Source organism: Rana temporaria, chromosome 1 (genome assembly GCF_905171775.1).
Source record: "Rana temporaria chromosome 1, aRanTem1.1, whole genome shotgun sequence".
Classification (NCBI taxonomy): domain Eukaryota; kingdom Metazoa; phylum Chordata; class Amphibia; order Anura; family Ranidae; genus Rana; species Rana temporaria.
Genome location: NC_053489.1, coordinates 216,325,970 through 216,345,168, shown reverse-complemented (window position 1 = coordinate 216,345,168; position 19,199 = coordinate 216,325,970). Strand labels below are relative to the sequence as shown.

Genomic DNA, 19,199 nt, shown 5'->3' with positions numbered 1-19,199 from the left:
TAGTGGAGAGGAGAGTGAAAGAAGTGGCCATTGTGGTGAAACAATGACCAGGCCCTCCGGCCAGGAATAAAAAATTCTCCTCCCGGCCAAAAGGCCCGGCCCAGGAGGCAGGTGCTAAAAAAAGCGTGTATCTGGTGCAGTGACCGTGGTATCTTAAATCAAAGTGTCCCTCACACACAGTGATCTTCAGATACCCCTGGACTGCCACTCCAGGGGCACATGCACCATAGGCTTTTCGTTCCATATCCGACCCCCCGACCGGCCAGTGCAGCCCTCCACCCCTGCCAGCTAGAGAGCCCTTCAAGGTTTTCTTGGGGAGAACTGCCACTCAGATAACAGCCTCCACCAATACTAGCCTTTCCAGACCCCCCGTCAACCCGGCGGATTTGCATGGCCTTACCCCGTCTACTCTCAGGGCAGTACCAGCTTCTCCTACCGGATCGCCGACAGAGATAGCACTTACACCAGCCAGCCAGAAGGCCAGACTAAAACTCGGCAAAAAGACCAGACTAAGTGCAGCACCCATCCTCACCAAGAGCACCCTTCCAGATGGCTCAGACTCGACTAGTGGCCTTCCCCCAGTACTGTCGGGTAGCCCGGCATAGCCCCTGCTGAAACCACCCTTCCAGGTGCTATTACGTTATTGGATTGCATCCACCCTCCCAACGGAGGTGCTTCAGCGCTCCTCTAACAACTGATAAGAACAGATACTACACTTGATCTTAGCCAAAAGGCCGAAAAGCGGCAGGGAAGACACCACGATCAGCACGGCCAGAGTGCAATGGCCGAGCCTCGCCCTGGGAGAACCACCTTCATGATCATGGTGTCTCCCCTGCCAGGTAAGTTTAAAATAGAAATGAAAGGCAAAAAACATTTTGTATAGATATCAAAAATAAAATGTCCCCCTTTGTTATAAGTGATCACATCCCCTTTATTCTCAGTGGCTTATGAGCTGGGGGGAGAAGCAGCAGCACACTGAGCTTCCCAGTGAATTTCTGTGCAGTGGGGGCGTGTCAGGACAAGTCTGATCATTGGAGGAGAGCAGGCTGAGTTCCGAGCATAGCTAGAGAACTGACTATGATGTGCTCTCCTGCTCAGTGTGGTCAGGTTTTAATAGGAAAGCAAGGGGACTAGCAGGAACACCAGGGGTTTCACACAAAGGAAGTACTACAAAGAGAACAGGATACTTTCTCATATAGGTACATGGCACAGCAGGAACATACAAGGAATATAAAGTGTTGGGGTAACAATTGCTTTAACTGCTGCATTTGTTCCCTCCCCCGTCCCTCCCTCTGGGACCTGGGAGAGACTGGAATGCTGTCACTTCTAATGTATGGGAACCCTGCCAGTGTCCACAATGTTCAAACATTGGCATCCCCCGCGGCAGCACCCCCCCCCCCTCAACAACTTCAATGTTCGTTAACCCCCCCCGCTCAAGAACTTTAATGTCCCACCCACAGTACAATGTTGAAAAGTTGGGAGGTATGCTTTCAGTTTCTGCATGTGTTAGCAAAGGAAATAGTTTGTTTGGACCAGTGTTCTAAAAAAATCCTGGACTCATGAAAAGTCTCGACCACGTCACTTCCGGTGTGGCTACATCATGAAATGGCTGTTCTCGGGGCTTTACGCGCATGCGTGACTTCACCACTGCTTTATCGCGCAAATGCGTTGATGTAATTTTCGAGACCATAAAAATTATAGACTTGAACGGGTGGGCAGATCGGATCGGCAGATTTGTTTAAACTCGTCATCGGCAGCTCCGCCCCTGTCCCTAGGCTGTTCCTTACTAACCCGTACGGAAGGAAAGTGGGAGAGGGAGATAGAGCGGTGCTTGCATAGCACTGTGTGCGGCCCGCCCCCCTTTACAAGCACCGCTCTATCTCCCACTTTCCTTTCGTACGGGTTAGTAGAAAAAACAGCCTAGGGGCTGGGGGTGCGGCTGGACGCGGTGATGCCGATGACGAGTTTAAACAAACTCGCCGCTCCACCCACCCGCTCGGGTCTATAATTTTTCTGGACCTGAAAATTGCATCCGCTCATGCGCGATAAAACAGCAGTAAAGTCACGCATGCACGGTAAAGACCCGGGAACAACTGCTTGCTGACTTAGTCTCACTGGAAGTGACGCGATCAAGGAATTTTATAGGTCGAGATTTTTTTTTACACTGGCTTGGTCCACTTGGATCACTAAAATCTGCAGTTGGGGCCTGTTCACACCAGAACACAGTGTGGGAAACGTTTGCCTGCACTGGATCGCATGGTACCGCAGTACCATGTGATCTGTTTACAGTGTGTTTTTAAAAGTAGCACATGCACTACTTTTAGAGCAATCCAGTGTGATTTCAGCCCATTCAATTCACCCAGCTGACTGTGTTTCTGTGCGATTCCAGTGTGAACTGACCCTTAAGCCCTGTACACACGATCAGATATCTGATGGAATCTAGTCCGATGGATTTTTTCATCGGATATCCGATGAAGCTGACTTTGATCAGTCTTGCCTACACAACATTGGTCAAAAATCCGACCGTGTCCAAACGTGGTGATGTAAAACACTACAACGTACTGAGAAAAATGAAGTTCAATGCTTCCGAGCATGCGTCGACTTGATTCTGAGCATGCATGGATTTTTGACCGATGGACTTCCACACAGACGATCGTTTTTTTCTATCGTTTTTTTATCCATAGAAAAAAATGTTTTCACAGATTTTTTCATCATTGGACAAACTGATCGTGTGTACAGGGCTTCAGGCTTTAGGGTAGAACTAAAGGCAAAACTTTTTTTTTTCATTTTGGATAGAGTAAAGGAAGGTTATAGCTCCTGTCATGTTTTTTTTTTTATTATTGAGGAGATTTTCCTTCACTTCCTGCTCTATAGCCAATACAGGAAGTGAGAGGAAATCCCTCTGAAGTGAGGGAACCCCTGGTTTTCACCAAAACTAACGTCCCTATTGGAAGATTTCCCTTCTATTCCTTTTCTGGTAACAAATCAAAATTGGGAACTTTCTTTTACTTTCTCTCTCAGTGCTAAAGGTAAGCAGGACAAATTGATAGGGGGATCTCCCTAAGGCCTTGTATACGCTTACAGTATACATCACAGTACTGCCCACTGAACAAGACTCATTCACCTAAATAGGGCCGTGCCACAGCTGCAGTGGTGTGGGTATTTAGGGGCTAAAAAAGGCAGTGAGGAGGCAACATAACACCTCATTACTGCCTGTTAAATGCCCTCTTAAGAATATCTCCCAACTTTTTGAGATGGTAATGAGGGACACCTATTAGCAAGGGATGCAGGTATAGGACACACCCCCTGCCATGCCCCCTTAACCACTTAAGGACCGCCTCCTGCACATATACGTCGGCAGAATGGCATGGCTGGGCACAAGCACGTACCTGTACATCCTCTTTAAGTGCCCAGTCCGAAGCTCCGTGACCGCGGCTGCGGGACCCGCGGACCCGATCACCGCTGGAGTCCCGCGATAAGTCCCCAGATCTGAAGAACGAGGAGAGCTGTGTGTAAACACAGCTTCCCCATTCTTCAGTGTGGCGCTGTCATTGATCGTGAGTTCCCTGATATAGGGAAACACAATCAATGACGTCACATGTCCAGCCCCGCCCCCCTACAGTTAAAAACACATATGAGGTCACACTTAACCCCTTCAGCGCCCCCTAGTGGTTAACTCCCAAACTGCAATTGTCATTTTCACAGTAAACAATGCATTTATATTGCATTTTTTGCTGTGAAAATGACACTTGTCCCAAAAATGTGTCAAAATTGTCCGATGGGTCTGCCATAATGTCACGGTCACGAAAAAAATTGCTGATCGCCGCCATTAGTAGTAAAAAAAATTTTTTTTTAATAAAAAAGCAATAAAACTACCCACTATTTTGTAAACAGTATACATTTTGGGCAAACCAATTGATAAACGCTTATTGTGATTTTTTTTACAAAAATAGGTAGAAGAATACGTATCGGCCTAAACTGAGGAAAAAAAATCGTTTTTTTATATATTTTTGGGGGATATTTATTATAGCAAAAAGGAAAAAATATTGTTTTTATTTTTTTCAAAATTGTCGCTCTATTTTTGTTTATAGCGCAAAAAATAAAAACCGCAGAGGTGATCAAATACCACCAAAAGAAAGCTCTATTTGTGGGAAAAAAAGGACGCCAATTTTGTTTGGCAGCCACGTCGCACGACCGCGCAATTGTCAGTTAAAGCGACGCAGTGCCGAATCGCAAAAACTGGCCAGGTCCTTTACCTGCATTTTGGTCCGGGTCTTAAGTGGTTAAAAGAGAATTATACAAAAAAATGATTGATTAAACCCATAAATATATATATATATATATATATATATATATATATTGGCTTTTGACATTTACAAATGCAGCAATTTAGAAATTGGATGAAAGGTTTAGCACCGGGTAACAGTTTTTGAAAGATGAAAAGTGCATTTTATATACAACTATATAGATCAGACCAAATTAAGGGACAAATGAGGAGGAAAGAGGGACAGAGGGACTTTGTTTCTAATCAGGGACAGTCCCTCGAAATCAGGGACAGTTGGGATATCTTAAAGTGGTTGTAAACTCTCCAAAGCAACTTTAGCACGTTGCACTCTTCATAAACAAACCTATTGATTGCTGCCTGTGAAATTATTTTCAATTACTTGTTTCAATTGCTTGCAATCCATCCTGTGAAGTTTGATTAAGTCCCTGGCGCATGCGCTTTCCGTCCTGCGATTCACGGCACACTCAGTGTGCCATTACTTTATCCACAGCATAACGTTAACGAGTGTACCGCTGTCTGTGGCACAGCTTTGCAGACTCGCAAGACTGGCCGTTCACCTTCCTGATTCTTCCCTCGTGACTGTGTGACGTCATAGGGGGAGTAACTGCCATGGTAAACTGACTCCTATAGCGGCAATTATCTTGAGAAAGAGAATTGGATAATAAATGATCGCACATGCGCAAGATTATAGCAGGGGAATTAAGGAAGGGTGGAAATCACATTCAAAGATCAGTCAGAAACAATACTCAAGATGGCGCTTGCCGAATCCCTGAATTTAATTTTTTTTTACAAACTACTAAAAAACAGTAAGTAAACAGTGATTATATATACATTATACTATGCAATGATTGCAAATTTGTTTTCATATCACATGAGATGAAAATCGCAATAAGGAGTGCAGAGTTTACTTCCTTTTTAAGAGCAATCCATGAAGGATTGCTCTTCAGAGGGTTGGCGCCCTGAAGGTTGCCTCGAGTCTAACAGGACAGGTGTTCTAATCCCTTGCCACTCTATTTAAAAAACAAAAACAAAAAAAACACATCTTTGCCATTCTGAAGCTTCCCTCCAACCACTTTGCAGATTATTTTTTATATACTGTGATTCTGTACTTGCCAAATATGTTGCAGAAATGTCCCTCCACTGAGTCTGACTGCAACCATTTTAACTGTGGGCAGCTGAAGCTGCTGCATGTTCACTTCCTGGATTTACACAGAGGCACACCTCCAACTCTGCAGCTCTCATTGGCCCTCTTATGACTCTTCCCTCTCCCCTTCCTGGCAAACGTTGAGGAGAGTGAGAGCTGTTAATGGTGTCATAAGCCTAGGCTTTTTACTAGACAAGAAAGGAGAAGTGGGCTGTATAAGGTATTTACTGGCAGAAAGAAAATGTTTTACTATACAACGTTAAAACAACAAGGGCAGAAGATTTAATAAGATTTAAAGAGGAAGTTAACCTATAGCATAGCATACTATCTTATTATGAAGTACTTAACTGAGATAGATTGAAGCCCCCGCAGCCGACCACGTTCGCCTCCTCCATCACCACCATGTCTACTGGAGTAACTTTCGGGTATCGCGGCTCCAGAGCCGCGATGACGTCACTCCCGCGCATGCACCGCCACTTACAGCATGATAGCCGTTAGCAGGGGCACGCTCAGTGCGCCTGCGCGCCGTAGACATCGGTGCAGTCTTTTGCAAATATCTCCTAAACCATGTAGGTTTAGGAGATATTTCTTGTACCTACAGGTAAGCCTTAATCTAGGCTTATATGTAGGTAAACGTGGTCTGTAAGTGTTTACAACCACTTTAATAGATGGAATGTTGAAGAAATGACTGAAGGTCTGCTTTAAATCTTTCCAAATATAAAGCAAAAATTTTGCTTTTTTACACCCGCATTTTCAGCTCCTCGTTTATTCTTCTTAATTAGTTATTTTATTATTTAATTTAAAGTGTAACAAGCTAAATGTAAGCATAGTGTTTACAAGTGAAATTCTCTAGCAGAGCATCTAATGAATGGCAGAGTCTTATTTTTCCCACAAGCAGCATGGCCGCCTCTCACTGCTGCCACTTACCGGAAGTGACGTCCTTCCGACGTCTATATACAGCACGTCTATGGTAAACGGGCTTGTTTATAGGAGGTTGCCATGCGGTTTAAGTCTCGGTAAGTGAATGGTACCGGTAGTGCGCCCCAGCCTGCAGTAATAGTTTGTATTCGGTGCTCTGACTTCTGTGCTGTGTGCAGGTACTTCCTGTGTGAGCTGGTGCTGGAGGACCCCCGCCGGAGGCAGAACCTGTCGCAGGGCACGGTGCTGTACAATGTGAAGGAGGCAGTGGCTCGCCTGCATGGCGACTTCGGGGCTGCGGCTGCATCTATAGCCCTCACAGGTGAGCACACCATTTATCAATGGCATTAACATGGGCACAAGGCTGCTTCTATGTACTGGCAGTCTATACAGTAGAAGGTGGCTATATAGATTGTCCCCTGTAAATCACTGTCAGCATATCCTACTGACCATTCTGGTGCTACTGAATAAAGAGCTCAGATTAACCACTTGACCTCTGGAGGATTTACCTTATTGCGGGACTGCGCTTTTGCAACAGACTTTGACACTAACTGACACTTGACACTCTTTGGGGACAAGTGTCACTAATACAGTGCTAAAAAATATTCACTGACACTGGCTGAGAAGGGGTTATCGGGAGCGATCAAAGGGTTACCTGTGTGCCTAGTCAGTGTTTATGTATACTGTGGGAGCTGCTTTTACTAGTGGAAGAGATGGACTTTTATTCCCTTTGCAGCAACACAAATTCCATCCCTTCCCTCATGTCAACGGCGATCTGCCTTTTTTTTTTTTTACATAGGCAGATCACTGTTCTGCCTAATGATCAGTGGGTACAGTGTACCCCCTCTCTCCCTTTAACTTTAAAAAACTTGCAATAAAAGTAGACATACGGTATTTTTATGCCTACTTGCAGTTCTCAAATACATTAATTATTGTGATTCGCCGCTTGCTAGAACTATTGATTATTCTAGGAAGAGATGGTTCCCTACCACAGCCCCCTCCCCTCATTGCACATCATAAATGTCCCCCACTTTTGGGAGTGTTTTAAAGGGGTTATAAAGGTACTTTTTTTTTTTTCCTTTCCCTAAATAGCTTCCTTTACCTCAGTGCAGTCCTCCTTCACTTACCTCATCCTTCGATTTTTGCTTTTAAATGTCCTTATTTCTTCTGAGAAACCCTCACTTCCTGTTCTTCTGTCTGTAACTCCACACAGTAATGCGAGGCTTTCTCCCTGGTGTGGAGTGTCGTGCTCGCCCCTCCCTTGGACTACAGGATGCTCTACGTTGCAGATAAAGTAGCTGTGTGTTAGTGGGCGTCCTGACTCTCCTGTAACCCCCCCCCATCAACTCCCAGAACTGCTACAAGTCGCTCCCATAGCCTGCTCTAAAACTACAGAGGCTCAAAGGATCATGGTACATATCAGGGCTCAAAAAATCCAGGCGCCTGATCGCAACTGCGACCAAAAATTGGGCCGCAAAGCCGCGGGCTCAATTGCTGGCGGGGCCCGCCGCGATCGCGCGACAGGGGAGGTAATTGAGGCTACGGCTTTGCGGCCTTCTGTGATCTGGCACCATCTTGTGGTGGCCGTTGGCATTACAAGTAAAACAGCAGTTCTAGTGTGTTTTTCACTGCCATCTCCTTTCCTCTAATTGGAACACCCAAACATTATATATATTTTTTATTCTAACACCCTAGAGAATAAAATGGTGGTCGTTGCAATACTTTCTGTCACACCGTATTTGTGCAGCGGTCTTGCAAGCGCACTTTTTTGGGGGGGAAACACTTATTTAACCACTTCCCGCCCAAGGACGTCATATACGACATATGACGTCCTGGACTTTCAGTGGGGATATCTGAATGATGCCTGCAGCTACAGGCATCATTCAGATATCCATCTCTTCAGCCAGCGAATCCCTGCACCATAAGATCGATCGTTCTTATAGACGGCGGGAGGGGACGCCGCCCTCCCGCCGCCATCCGGTGCTTCTCCGGGCTCTCCTTTGCCATCGGAGACCCGGAGAAACGATCCGCCGGCGTCCAATGGAAACCATAGAGTAGACTGTGATCAGATGGTCACCAGTCATCTCTATGATCGTCGGAGGCCCGGGCGCGATGTTATGACATCACGCCCGGGTCCTGGAATGTAAACACAGCCGCAATCGCGGCTGAAAGCATTAGATCGGTGAATTTTTTTTCCACAATCTAATGCTTTCCAGCCTGGAGGAGAGATGTGGGGTCTTATTGACCCCGCATCTCTCCATAAAGAGTACCTGTCACAAACATTCCTATTGCAAGGGATGTTTACATTCCTTGTAATAGGAATAAAAGTGATAAAAAAAAAAAAAATGACAAAAAGTGTGAAAATAAAAGAAATCGAGTAAAATGAAAAATAACATAATACATTTTTTTTTTTTAACGCCCCTGTCCCCGGTAGCTTGCGTTTAGAAGCGAACACACACGTAAGTCCCGCCCACATATGTAAACGCCGTTCAAACCACACATGTGAGGTATCGCCGTGTGCGTTAGAGCGCCAGCAACACTTCTAGCACTAGACCTCCTCTGTAACTCTAAATTTGTAACTTGTAAAAAAAAAAATAAGCGACGCCTATGGAGATTTTTAAGTACTGACGTTTGGCGCCATTCCATGAGTGTGCGCAATTTTAAAGCGTGACATGTTAGATATCTATTTACTCGGCGTAACTTCATCTTTCACATTATACAAAACAATTGGGCTAACTTTACTGTTTTGTTATTTTTTAATTCACAAAACTGTTTTTTCCCCAAAAAAAGGCGTTTGAAAAATGATTGCGCAAATACTGTGCGAGATAAAAAGTTTCAATGGCCAGCATTTTATTCCCTAGGGTGTCTGCTAAAAAAACATATATAGTGTTTGGGGGTTCTGAGTAATTTTCTAACAAAAAAATTATGATTTATGCATGTAGGAGAGAAGTGCCAAAATAGGCCCGGTATGGGAGTGGTTAAAAAAATTAGCCCAATTTCTTTTTATATTGTGAAAGATAATGTTGCGCCGAGTAAATTGATACCCAACATGTCAAGCTTCAAAATTGCGTCCGCTCGTGGAATGGCTACAAACTTTTACCCTTTAAAATCTCCATAGGCGACGTTTAAAAAATTCTACAGGTTGCATGTTTAGAGTTACAGAGGAGGTCTAGGACTAGAATTATTGCTCTCACTCTACCAATCGCGGCGATACCTCACATGTGTGGTTTGAATACCGTTTACATATGCGGGCGCTGCTCACCTATGCGTTCGCTTTTGCGCACGAGCTTGGCGGGACGGGGTCCGTTTTCTGGCTCCTAACTTTTTTAGCTGGCTCCTAGATTCCAAGAAAATTTGTCAAACCCTGGGACATGTAGTATCAGGACCAAGGATGAGCTCCTGCGTGTTCGCACAGTCCACATGCAGAGCCCGCCAGGAAGTCGGCACCATGCTGCGCTAATTACAGGCAAGGAGACATCGTCCCGATGCATGGCTGTAGAGATCGGGAAATGTCTCCCTGCCTGTGATTAGCGCAGCGCGGTGCTGACTTCCTGGCGGGCTCTGCACGTGGACTGTGCGAACACACCTGAGCTCATCCCTAATCTGGACTGGCAAAGGAAGGAAACAGGAAGTCAGAACTTTGAAATTCAGCCAGGTGGAGGCGTGACAGACATAGAAACCTGCTTTATACAGCTAAAGTAGGTAAGTTGGACACGGGTTGTGATTCATTTACATTCACAATGCATCTGTTTTGGGGAGCAAAAGCTGGAGTTCTTCTTTAAAGTTGCTTTGGTAAACTTTCTGACTTTAGCACAGTATATTGATACTGATGTACTCTTATCATAAACTATTCTCCTATGATTTATGTTGTAGTGAAATACCTTAATGCATACACTGGCATAATCCTCCTTCGATGCCGGAAAGATTACCACCAGTTCCTATGGTCATCCCTTCCTTTTATCACCAGCCTAGAGAACAGAGGTCAGCGGTATCCTTGTTTAATAAACACATTACATGTTGCAGGTAAGAAAACTGTCCATTTCGTGCTGATCCACAAAGATAAAGGGGAGGGGGTGGATTTACTAAAATTGGAGCGTTCAGAATCTGGTGCCTCTGTGCATGGTAGCCAATCGGCTTTTATCTTTAGCTTGTTTAGGCTTTGACCATAAAACATGGACGCTGGTTTCTATGCAGAGTTGCACCAGCTTTTGCACTCTAGTTTTAGTAAATAACCCCCAATGTCTCAAGTATATTAAACTGTGAGAAGTCTCGGATGTAAGTTGTCAATTCTGTATTTGCAACCTGAGTGTTTGTTTAGGTCAGGGGTCTTCAAACTACGGCCCTCCAGTTGTTCAGGAACTACAATTCCCATCACGCCTAGTCATGTCTGTAAATGTCAGTGTGTTACAATGCCTCATGGGATGTATAGTTCTATAACAGCTGGGGGGCCGTAGTTTAAGGATCCCTGGTTTAGGGTATACAGCTTTAGGGCATTGTTACTGGCCATTGAGAAATGTGTAATGCAGGAATTGAAACAAGATGTGACTTTATCTTATTACCGTGTCAGTTGGAGACTCATTCTATGAGTTGCCTTCCTAATGATTACATTTAATGGCGCAATATTATAATTTTGACTGCCTCCATGCTGCTGTCGCCCTCTCTTCAAATACGGCAGCTGCTGACTTTTAAAAAATGGACACTTACCTGTCCAGCGTGCCCGCGATGTCAGCAGCCGAGGCTGAGCAATCGATAGGTCCTCGGCGACTTCCGCCGCCATCCTCGGTGAGGGAATCAGGAAGTGAAGCCTTGCGGCTTCACTGCCCGATTCCCTACTGCGCATGAGGGGACATTTTGCACCGGACATGTGTGAACCTAGTCTTAAAGGGTCTCCTTTTGAAATGTTGCCTTTTGCATATAGGCACTTACTGCTGTGGGGCTCAGTCATCTTGGTCTGCTTTTTATGCACTAACAATATAGCCTCACTGCGCTTCTGTAGTTCACCAGGCAGCACTATCTGCAGTAGGAGAGTGAGGTTTCAGATGCTTTTGGGATTTGCTCAGCACCACCATGACCCTTTCCACTGTTCAGTGCCCTGCTGCCTTGGAGCTCAGAATCGTAGAGAGGCTGTTCTCTGCCACATAGGACCACCACTGCCTGCATGTAGGTAGTTCATGGAATCTGAAGTGCAATAGGTTGTGCCTATCGGTCCAAAAAGACGCAGAGAGCCCTGCAAACGCCTTCAACTGGTGATGGCTCTTTTGAAGTGCCTGTGATGACATCATGGGGAACAAAGGTTTTACATTTTTTTGCTCCTAACCCAGGGAATAAAATAGAAAAAAAAAATAACCCCTTAAAACCTGATCAGATATATGCTAGTGGAAAGTGAGTTTATTTGTATGAAACGTGTTGCTCCATGATCAGATTTAACCCCACGTATACCTATAGTGTACAAGGATAGTACTGACTGCGTTCTATTTTTACAGGCACTATACGTTCATGTCAGAAATTCCTTATCCAATACAACAGACAACAGTTGAATAGATTATTAAAAAACTGTACCACTCCTAGTAAGTATACCTTGTCATTTTTTAAATGGCAGTTCGGAAATGTTTGCAACTGATTGACTTTTTTTTTTTCTTTCTCCCAAACCAGGTGAGAAGGAAGCGATCCGTAAGTCTATAGCCAGCTGTTCCTTACAAAATGTGGAAGAGCCAGAGTATGAAGAGATGGAGTAACTGATTGATTTGCCAAATGACAATGCAGGTGGATACTAAGGTTCAGTTAGGTTTTCTATGGTGTGTTAACAGGCTGCTTATTCACAGTACAAATGTTGGACATTAAGTTTATTGTAGCAAACAGATTACTTGTTTTATATACTTATGAAATATATTTTGTATACAAGAATAAACCTTTTGAATGGATCACTATTCATTAACATATCTGTGGAATTTCTATCGGATGCAATTTTCTGTGTAAAGTATGGAACAATGCCATGGACTGTGCTATAGAAACTAAAATCTACAAACGCTACTGCTCAAAAAAAAATGACCTCTGCTCAGCTATATGCCACATCCAGATTGCTGCATTGTACTAAACATAGAACAAAAAATAGGTGTGCTAAGAGGACCTTACCCCAATCGGGCTATAACCCCAGTATAGCCAGGATGTGTGTAAAGACGAAGAAAGCCACCTTTACCAAATACTCAGGCTTTTGTGCAGGGCTCAAAATGTCAAGTCCTGAGCTACTAGCCAAGCCTCAAGGGTTAGTTGCCACGCCCTTAAACCATGCTCTCATAAATTATCTCATGAAATGAGTTAAATATTTTATGCAGAATTAAGTTATAAAAATTAACAACTTTATCTGTGCCCTTCAGTGCGGCCTACCTGTACCAGTCAATGCAGCCTGCCCATGTCATCATGCTGGGGGAGAGGAAGTGGATGGATGAGGGTTCCGAGAACCATCACAGCTTTTGTTTCAATTGCAGTGTGTTGCCGCCTCTTGGCGTCGCATACAGCACTGGCCGGAGAACTTTGATACACGTCACTCGTGACTGGGATGGGTGATCTGTCAAAGTCATGGTACCAGGAGGCGGGGCTGTGGGGAGCACACGGCAATTGAAATTAAAGCTGCCAGTGATGTTCCCTGTGCTCTGATCCGGCTGCCTGCTCTCCTCTTCCCCTGAGTGCTGGGAGAAGGACTCCCATACAACCCTGCATGCCAGTAGTGTTGTCGCCCCCCCCTGCAGACAAAACTAATCTCTGAAAACCTCCAAGTGAAGGGCCCAGATTCAGCTGCTGACTGTTAAGGGCTGGAATGTGACTTTTTTTTGCCTGATAAAAATCTTTTTAAACACAACTTTTTGTTCCTCCTTGATGGCTACCGTATACCACAGCTGTGCACTGCCCCCCCAAAGGCAGACAGACTAGATCAGGAGCACCAGCTGAATCACCTGAAAATCCAAGATGTTGGTTGACCACTTTTGCTCCTTTGACAAGGTTCCCGGAACTGAGAGATTCTCTAGACTTTCTCCCCAGCCTAGTGGGCTGGCATCTACCATCAAGACCTTGAAAACGGAAGGAAGCCAACCTGCATGGATATCTGCCATTCCATAGCTGATCCCATCTGGAGAGTCGGATACATTGACAGATCAAATGACTCCTGCCGTTTGTCCTATAGAAATAGAATTCTGAGTTGAAGCGCTTTGGAATGAAACTGGATATAAGCACTGCAATGAATAGTAGCTATGATCTTGCACAGCATCTTCATGCAAGGATGAATCAAGATATGCCAACAGGGACTGCCCCTGGGATCAGAAATACAGGTATTTCTCATGCTAGAGCAAAATCTTCCTGAGCCGTATTGAAAACTAAGCCTAAGTACTTCAGGCATTGAGTATGAACCAAGGCTTGCTTCTAAAGGTTGAGCACCCAACCAACCATTTCCAGGACCTGTACTGTCTTGCTGGATTATCAATGCCACCTGAGTCAATCGATTTCCCAAGAAGCAGCTTGTTGAGGTACCCCACACAATGGGGAAATCACAGGATTCCCCATTCCAGAACCAAAGCCAGCAACCCTGGCCTGGCTGAACAGTAATGCGACATACTAAGTAACAATCGTCCACCGTGAATTGCAGAAACTGTTGGATCAGGATGTGTAGGTAGACATCCTTTTTATCCACCAATCAAGTGAACATCCACCTCAATTTCTGGTCTTTCAGGAACTTGAAAGCCTTGGGTTTCAGAATAGACCAGAAGTCTCCGTTTGGCTTGGGAACCTTAAACAAGTTAAAATACAAGCCATGGAATCCATTCTCCCTCTAGTATATATGTAATGACCCCTTGGAACAGCAGTTTTTTCATGGTGCAAAGAAAACTTTTTTTCTTTTAATCCAAAGATGCCCTTGAGCACAAAGCACAGAAGGAACTGCAGCTTGTAACCTATGGGCAAAATACCCAGTCATCTACAACTTGTTGAGTTCAGTCAGCCACCAAGGCGATGCACTTCTCCCAGAGTGGAAGGTCTGCCTCTGGGAACCTAAAGGCCTGAGGTCCAGCTCTTCTTACAATACTGGGATGTAGAATTTTGCTTAGAGCCCTTGGCTTGCTGCTTACAAAAGGAACCTTCTTGGGTTCTGAAGTATCACATTTTTGCTTTTTTCTTTAGGGGTATTAAAGGGGTTGTAAAGGTAAAGTTTTTTTCACCTTACTGCATTCTATGCATTAAGGTGAAAAAACATCTGACAGTACCGAACCCCCGTTTTACTTACCTGACCCCTCGAAAGTCCCGTGCGCGTCCACGTGATCCTCTTCGGTTCCCAGCCTGGATGTCGATTGGCTAGGCTGGACGGATTGATAGCAGCACAGCCATTGGCTGGCGCTGCTGTCAATCACAGCGGATGACGTGGCGCTCCGGGTCCGAGTGATACAGTCGGCAGCTATGCCCGCCGCTGTATCACGGGAGCGCGCTCGCAAAAGCTTTTCACCATGCAAGTTCGCTCGCATGAATGTGGAAAGCTTTTGCGAGGAGGAGCCCAGACAGCCGCCAAGGGACCCCAGAAGACAGGGTTAGGGGACACTGTGCAAAACGAGCTGCACAGTTGAGGTAAGTATAACATGTTTGTTATTTAAAAAAAAAAAAAAAAAAAAATTGCCTTTAGTGCTCCTTTAAACATACCTTTACCTATAATCACCTCTGGATGATTGTTACTTATGTGGACAGACATGGTGCCATCCTTGAAGGAAGCTGTATTGAATGTTCCAAGGCAGCCACCAAGAAAACTCGATGCTCAGGGAAAATATTCTAGGAACTGCCAGATGTCAGGATCCTCAGTGTCTAATTCTCTGGAATAGAGCATACGCTTCGCCTAGACTAAGGGCTTAGCAAACTCCCATCAGAGGGGAAAACACCTTATCTGGGGCCACATCTAGCAGGACCATATGGGTCTTATGCCAAATAGAAAATGGTCAGGTTACCAGCTGCAAACCCCCATTTATTGTAGAATTTCTCCCACAAACAAAATACTTCAATGAAATCACATTCTTCGCACTTTTTTGTGGCTTCCAGGACCCCCAAACCAGTGACTTTACTCATATCCAGGGGATCTGGACCCAAAGCACCCTGCCAGCAAGGTCTCTTGATACATTGTACCCTGGAGATTGGATCCTGCTGGCAACAGTGCAGATTGGCAACATTACAGGCAATACCCCCCCCCCCTCTTTGGGTACAGTCCCCTCTTGGCCATCAGGCTGTAGCAGCAGATCTAGATAAAGCATAGTCCAGGAAATCAAAAACTAAGCCCTTGATGAAAACAACCAAACACATCCATAACATAAAAGTACACTTAGATGAGCTAGGAGGGGTTATGCCTGGCTGGGGTTTCCTGCTTTTTGGCCACTGTTTATTCACCTGAAGGTGGCAGCATAACCCAAGTCGTCATGAATATGTAATCCTGTGTCATGTGATGTACAATTTAGACATTTTGTACGGTGGAACCTCAGATTGCGAGTAACGCGGTTAACAAGCTTTTCGCAAAACGAGCAGGATTCAAGCCTCTGCTGTGTTCAGTACCGCATTTGGACAGAGATGCGGGGGTGGCGATGACACTCTCTGAGCCGTTCAGAAATATTTGGAAATACTCCATTCCCAAGTGCAGCTGAGCTGTCTCCAAGCCCCCCGCCTCTGGCTACATGCGGTATTGCATGCCATAGAAGTCAATGTGGAACAAATTATTTTTGTTTCCATTGACTTCTATGGGGAAACTCGCTTTGATATGTGAATGCTTTGGAATGCAAGCATTCTCCTGGAATGGATTATCCTCATAATCCAAGGTTCCACTGTATTTTCTTTACACTAATGCCTTAATCTTAGTGTATGTCCAGAATTTTATGTGTGCTGGAGAGAGAATGAGCAAATGATTAAAACCAGTGGAGGTTTCTACTGCTATCACGGGTGCTTTTGTGCAATTTGTCCTCACATTGTCCCAGTAACCATGGTTTTAGACAAACAGATTTCTCTTCTGTTCATGGACGGACACAGCAGCATCTTGAACTTAGGGTATTATCCTCCTTTCTAGGAGATTGACTAGGCAGAAAAACAGTATGTTAAGTGTTAAACACTCCACACAGTACAGTACCTCCCAGGGGGGGTGGTTCCTCCGGGTACATCCCCCACTCTCTGCTCTGCAGCCCCAGTTTTTTTTTCTGCCTAGCAAGGAGAATGACATGGCTTCTATGGGCCCATGTGCTCTGGGGATTATTTTGCAATTTTCTTGCTTTTCTTTTTGTTTCCTGCATTTTTGGATCCTGAGATCTACAATCAACTGCCGACTGGGCTTCGATCCTTGTATCCTCCCCAAGTTCGGCCATCGAGAGTGTGCCGGCCTTTAGCTACGCGCTGGGCCGTCCACGACATGGCCCGTTGCTCCAGGGGTGGCCGGTGAGCTATACGCTCCAGGGCACACATATGACCGGGCTCTATGTCTGTGTCACAGTGTGCCGGGCCGACAGCCATGCAGTAACTGCGCGGACGTTGGTTCTGTCCGGGATGCCTCCAGCCGTTGGTTGCAGGATGTGTAAGTAGCAGTTCCCTTGCTTTGGCAGGGTGCTGCGGTTGGTGCAATCCTAGGGAGGTCAATTGGGTATCCGCCCTGCTTTCCTTTCCCCACGTTCTGAGTGGCGGGGTTGGCCGTGAGGTGGGGGGCTCCATCCAGTGGCTGGGGGCTGTGTCTGCTTAGGGGGTGCTGTCTTGTTTCCGTGTGTGCAGGGGGGGAGCCTGCCTGTTTTTGCTAGTGTGTATTTTTTTTCTTACAATCGCGGCCGCCATTTTGGCGGCACCGGGCGCCTTTATTGGAGATCAGCGGCCATTTTCTTGTAGCCCACATGCTCTTTTGCATGTCTGCGGCCATTTTGGAATGGGTTTTTACTTCTAGTGGCTGAAAAAACAGCGCGACGGGCTCCAGCACACTTCCTGAGGGACGGCACAGCACAGAGCAGCGTTCTGGGGCAAACGGCAGTACAGGCCTGGTCGGGTGGTGAGTCCTCTGGGGGGGGGGTCCCCTGTTCTCTGCTGCGGCCGGGAGGGTGGCCTGTAGGTCTTGCCTTGCATTCCAAGGGTGGGTCAGCATGCCGTCCGAACCGGATGCTTCTCCCCCAGACATGCCAGAGTTAACCCTTAGTGCCCCTGTACCTGCAGCCTTTTCTGTGGATGCTATGACGTCAGTCCTAGAGGCGTTTGTTGCCAGGATTGAAGCAGCGCGTGGCCGGGGGGGAGGGGTAAAAAGCGCTGCCTTCTTCTGGGGATGCTTCGGACATGGAATCGGGCCCAGCTACTGCTCCTGGCCCTGGTTCCGATGTGTCAGAGGATGCAGGCCTGGTCCACACGGACAGTAAGGATGACTCTGCATCAGGGTCAGCACACAATAAGGGCGCTAGTGGGAGCTCTTATCACTGCGGTGCAGGATACTCAGAAAATGGAGGATTCGGCGGAGACATCAAAGACGTCGGTCCCTTTTGGGTTCCGCAAGCCGGCCCACACTGCAAAAGTGTTTTCTTGTGTTCCTTATCTGGAAAAGTTTTTGTACAAGGAATGGGATCAGCCACAAAAGTTTTTTTCTGTTCCAAAATGCTTTGCGACCTGTTATCCTTTTGAGGAGGACTTCCTGAAGGAGTGGACCTCTTCTCTGTCAGTGGACCCCCCCTGTGTCCAGACTGAACAAAGCTACCACGTTGCCTGTGGAATGGGGCTCCTGCTTTCAGGGACCCCCGCAGATAGGAGCTGAGGCTGTGGCCCGCTCCATGTTCACAGTGGTGGGGTCGGCCTTGCTCTAATGTCACAGACACTTAAACGGGCAAAGTTGTTGCTTCAGGAGTTGGAGGAGCATCATGCCCCTCTGGACTGTGTGGCGCTGGCTGACCAGTTGGTGCAGGGCCTACAATTTGTCTGTGAGTCAGCCCTGGATACGCTTCCCTTGCTCTCCAGGGCCTCAGCGGTGGTGTTGCGCCACCTTGTCTGGCTGAAGTGTTGGTCTGCGGACCAGTCTTCTAAGAAGGCCTTGGTGGACTTGCCCTTTAAGGGTGAAAGGCTTTTTGGGGCTTCTCTAGATGACATCATAAAAGATGCCACGGGAGGCAAGAGCACTCTGCTCCCACAATCTGGTAAAGTAAGGAGCCTCGCCGTAGGCAGGGGCCTTCCTTTACCGCCCCCAAGCGTTTTTTTTGTGCGGTAGGTAAACATTCCCAGGGCGCTAAGGTGCCCGCTGAAGGGCAGAAGCGCCCCTGGTTCCACAAGCCTGCAGAAAAACCTGCTTCCGCATGAAGGTCTGCCCCGGCCCGTCTCTCGGGTGAGGGGCCAGCTTTGCGACTCGGTGGATGTCTCTTCTTTCCGACCAGTGGGTTTGCAAAGTCGTTTCCTCGGGGTGCAAGATAGAGTTTCTCTCTTGTCTGCCAAACAGATTTTTTTCCTTCCAACCTCCGGGTCATCGGGAGGCCCTGTTTGGGGCTGTTCAGGATCTGCTGGTCAGGGGGGTGATCGTGCCGGTTTCTTTACTGGAACGGTTTCAGGGGTTTTACTCTTGTTTGTAGTCCCCAAGAAGGAAGGGGTCCATCCAATCCTGGATCTCAAGGCCCACAACTGTTTTGTCAAAGTGCGAAAGTTCAGGATGGAGTCGGTTTGCTCTGTAATAGCAGCACTCCATCAAGGGGATTTCCTGGTGTCCTTGGATATCAAGGATGCGTACTTGCATATCCCCATATGCGAAAAGCACCAGAGATTTCTGCGATTTGCGGTCGGGGAGGACCACTTTCAATTTGTGCCCCTCCCTTTCGGCGCCAAGGATTTTCACCAAGGTACTCG

At 46.4% G+C, this 19,199-nt stretch overlaps 1 protein-coding gene and 1 non-coding gene across 2 annotated transcripts; one reads left to right on the top strand and one right to left on the bottom strand.

Annotated features, from left to right (window-relative positions):
* Positions 1-676: 676 nt before the first annotated feature.
* On the bottom strand, positions 677-847 carry LOC120925634. Its single transcript, XR_005746860.1, has one exon. It is a non-coding gene; the product is annotated as a U1 spliceosomal RNA (small nuclear RNA).
* Positions 848-6,339: 5,492 nt separating this feature from the next.
* POP5 (POP5 homolog, ribonuclease P/MRP subunit) lies at positions 6,340-12,278 on the top strand. Its single transcript, XM_040350220.1, has 5 exons — positions 6,340-6,445; positions 6,527-6,669; positions 10,221-10,370; positions 11,831-11,914; positions 12,000-12,278. Exons 1-5 carry the CDS (start codon positions 6,429-6,431, stop codon positions 12,080-12,082), a joined length of 477 nt encoding a protein of 158 aa, XP_040206154.1. The 5' UTR covers positions 6,340-6,428; the 3' UTR covers positions 12,083-12,278.
* The last annotated feature ends 6,921 nt before the right edge of the window (positions 12,279-19,199 follow it).

Excerpts from the sequence above, each read along its gene's own strand:
- POP5 (XM_040350220.1), top strand. Across the intron at positions 10,371-11,830 it reads AAACACATTACATGTTGCAG|GCACTATACGTTCATGTCAG; the intron begins GTAAGAAAACTG and ends CTATTTTTACAG. Across the intron at positions 11,915-11,999 it reads AAAAAACTGTACCACTCCTA|GTGAGAAGGAAGCGATCCGT; the intron begins GTAAGTATACCT and ends CTCCCAAACCAG.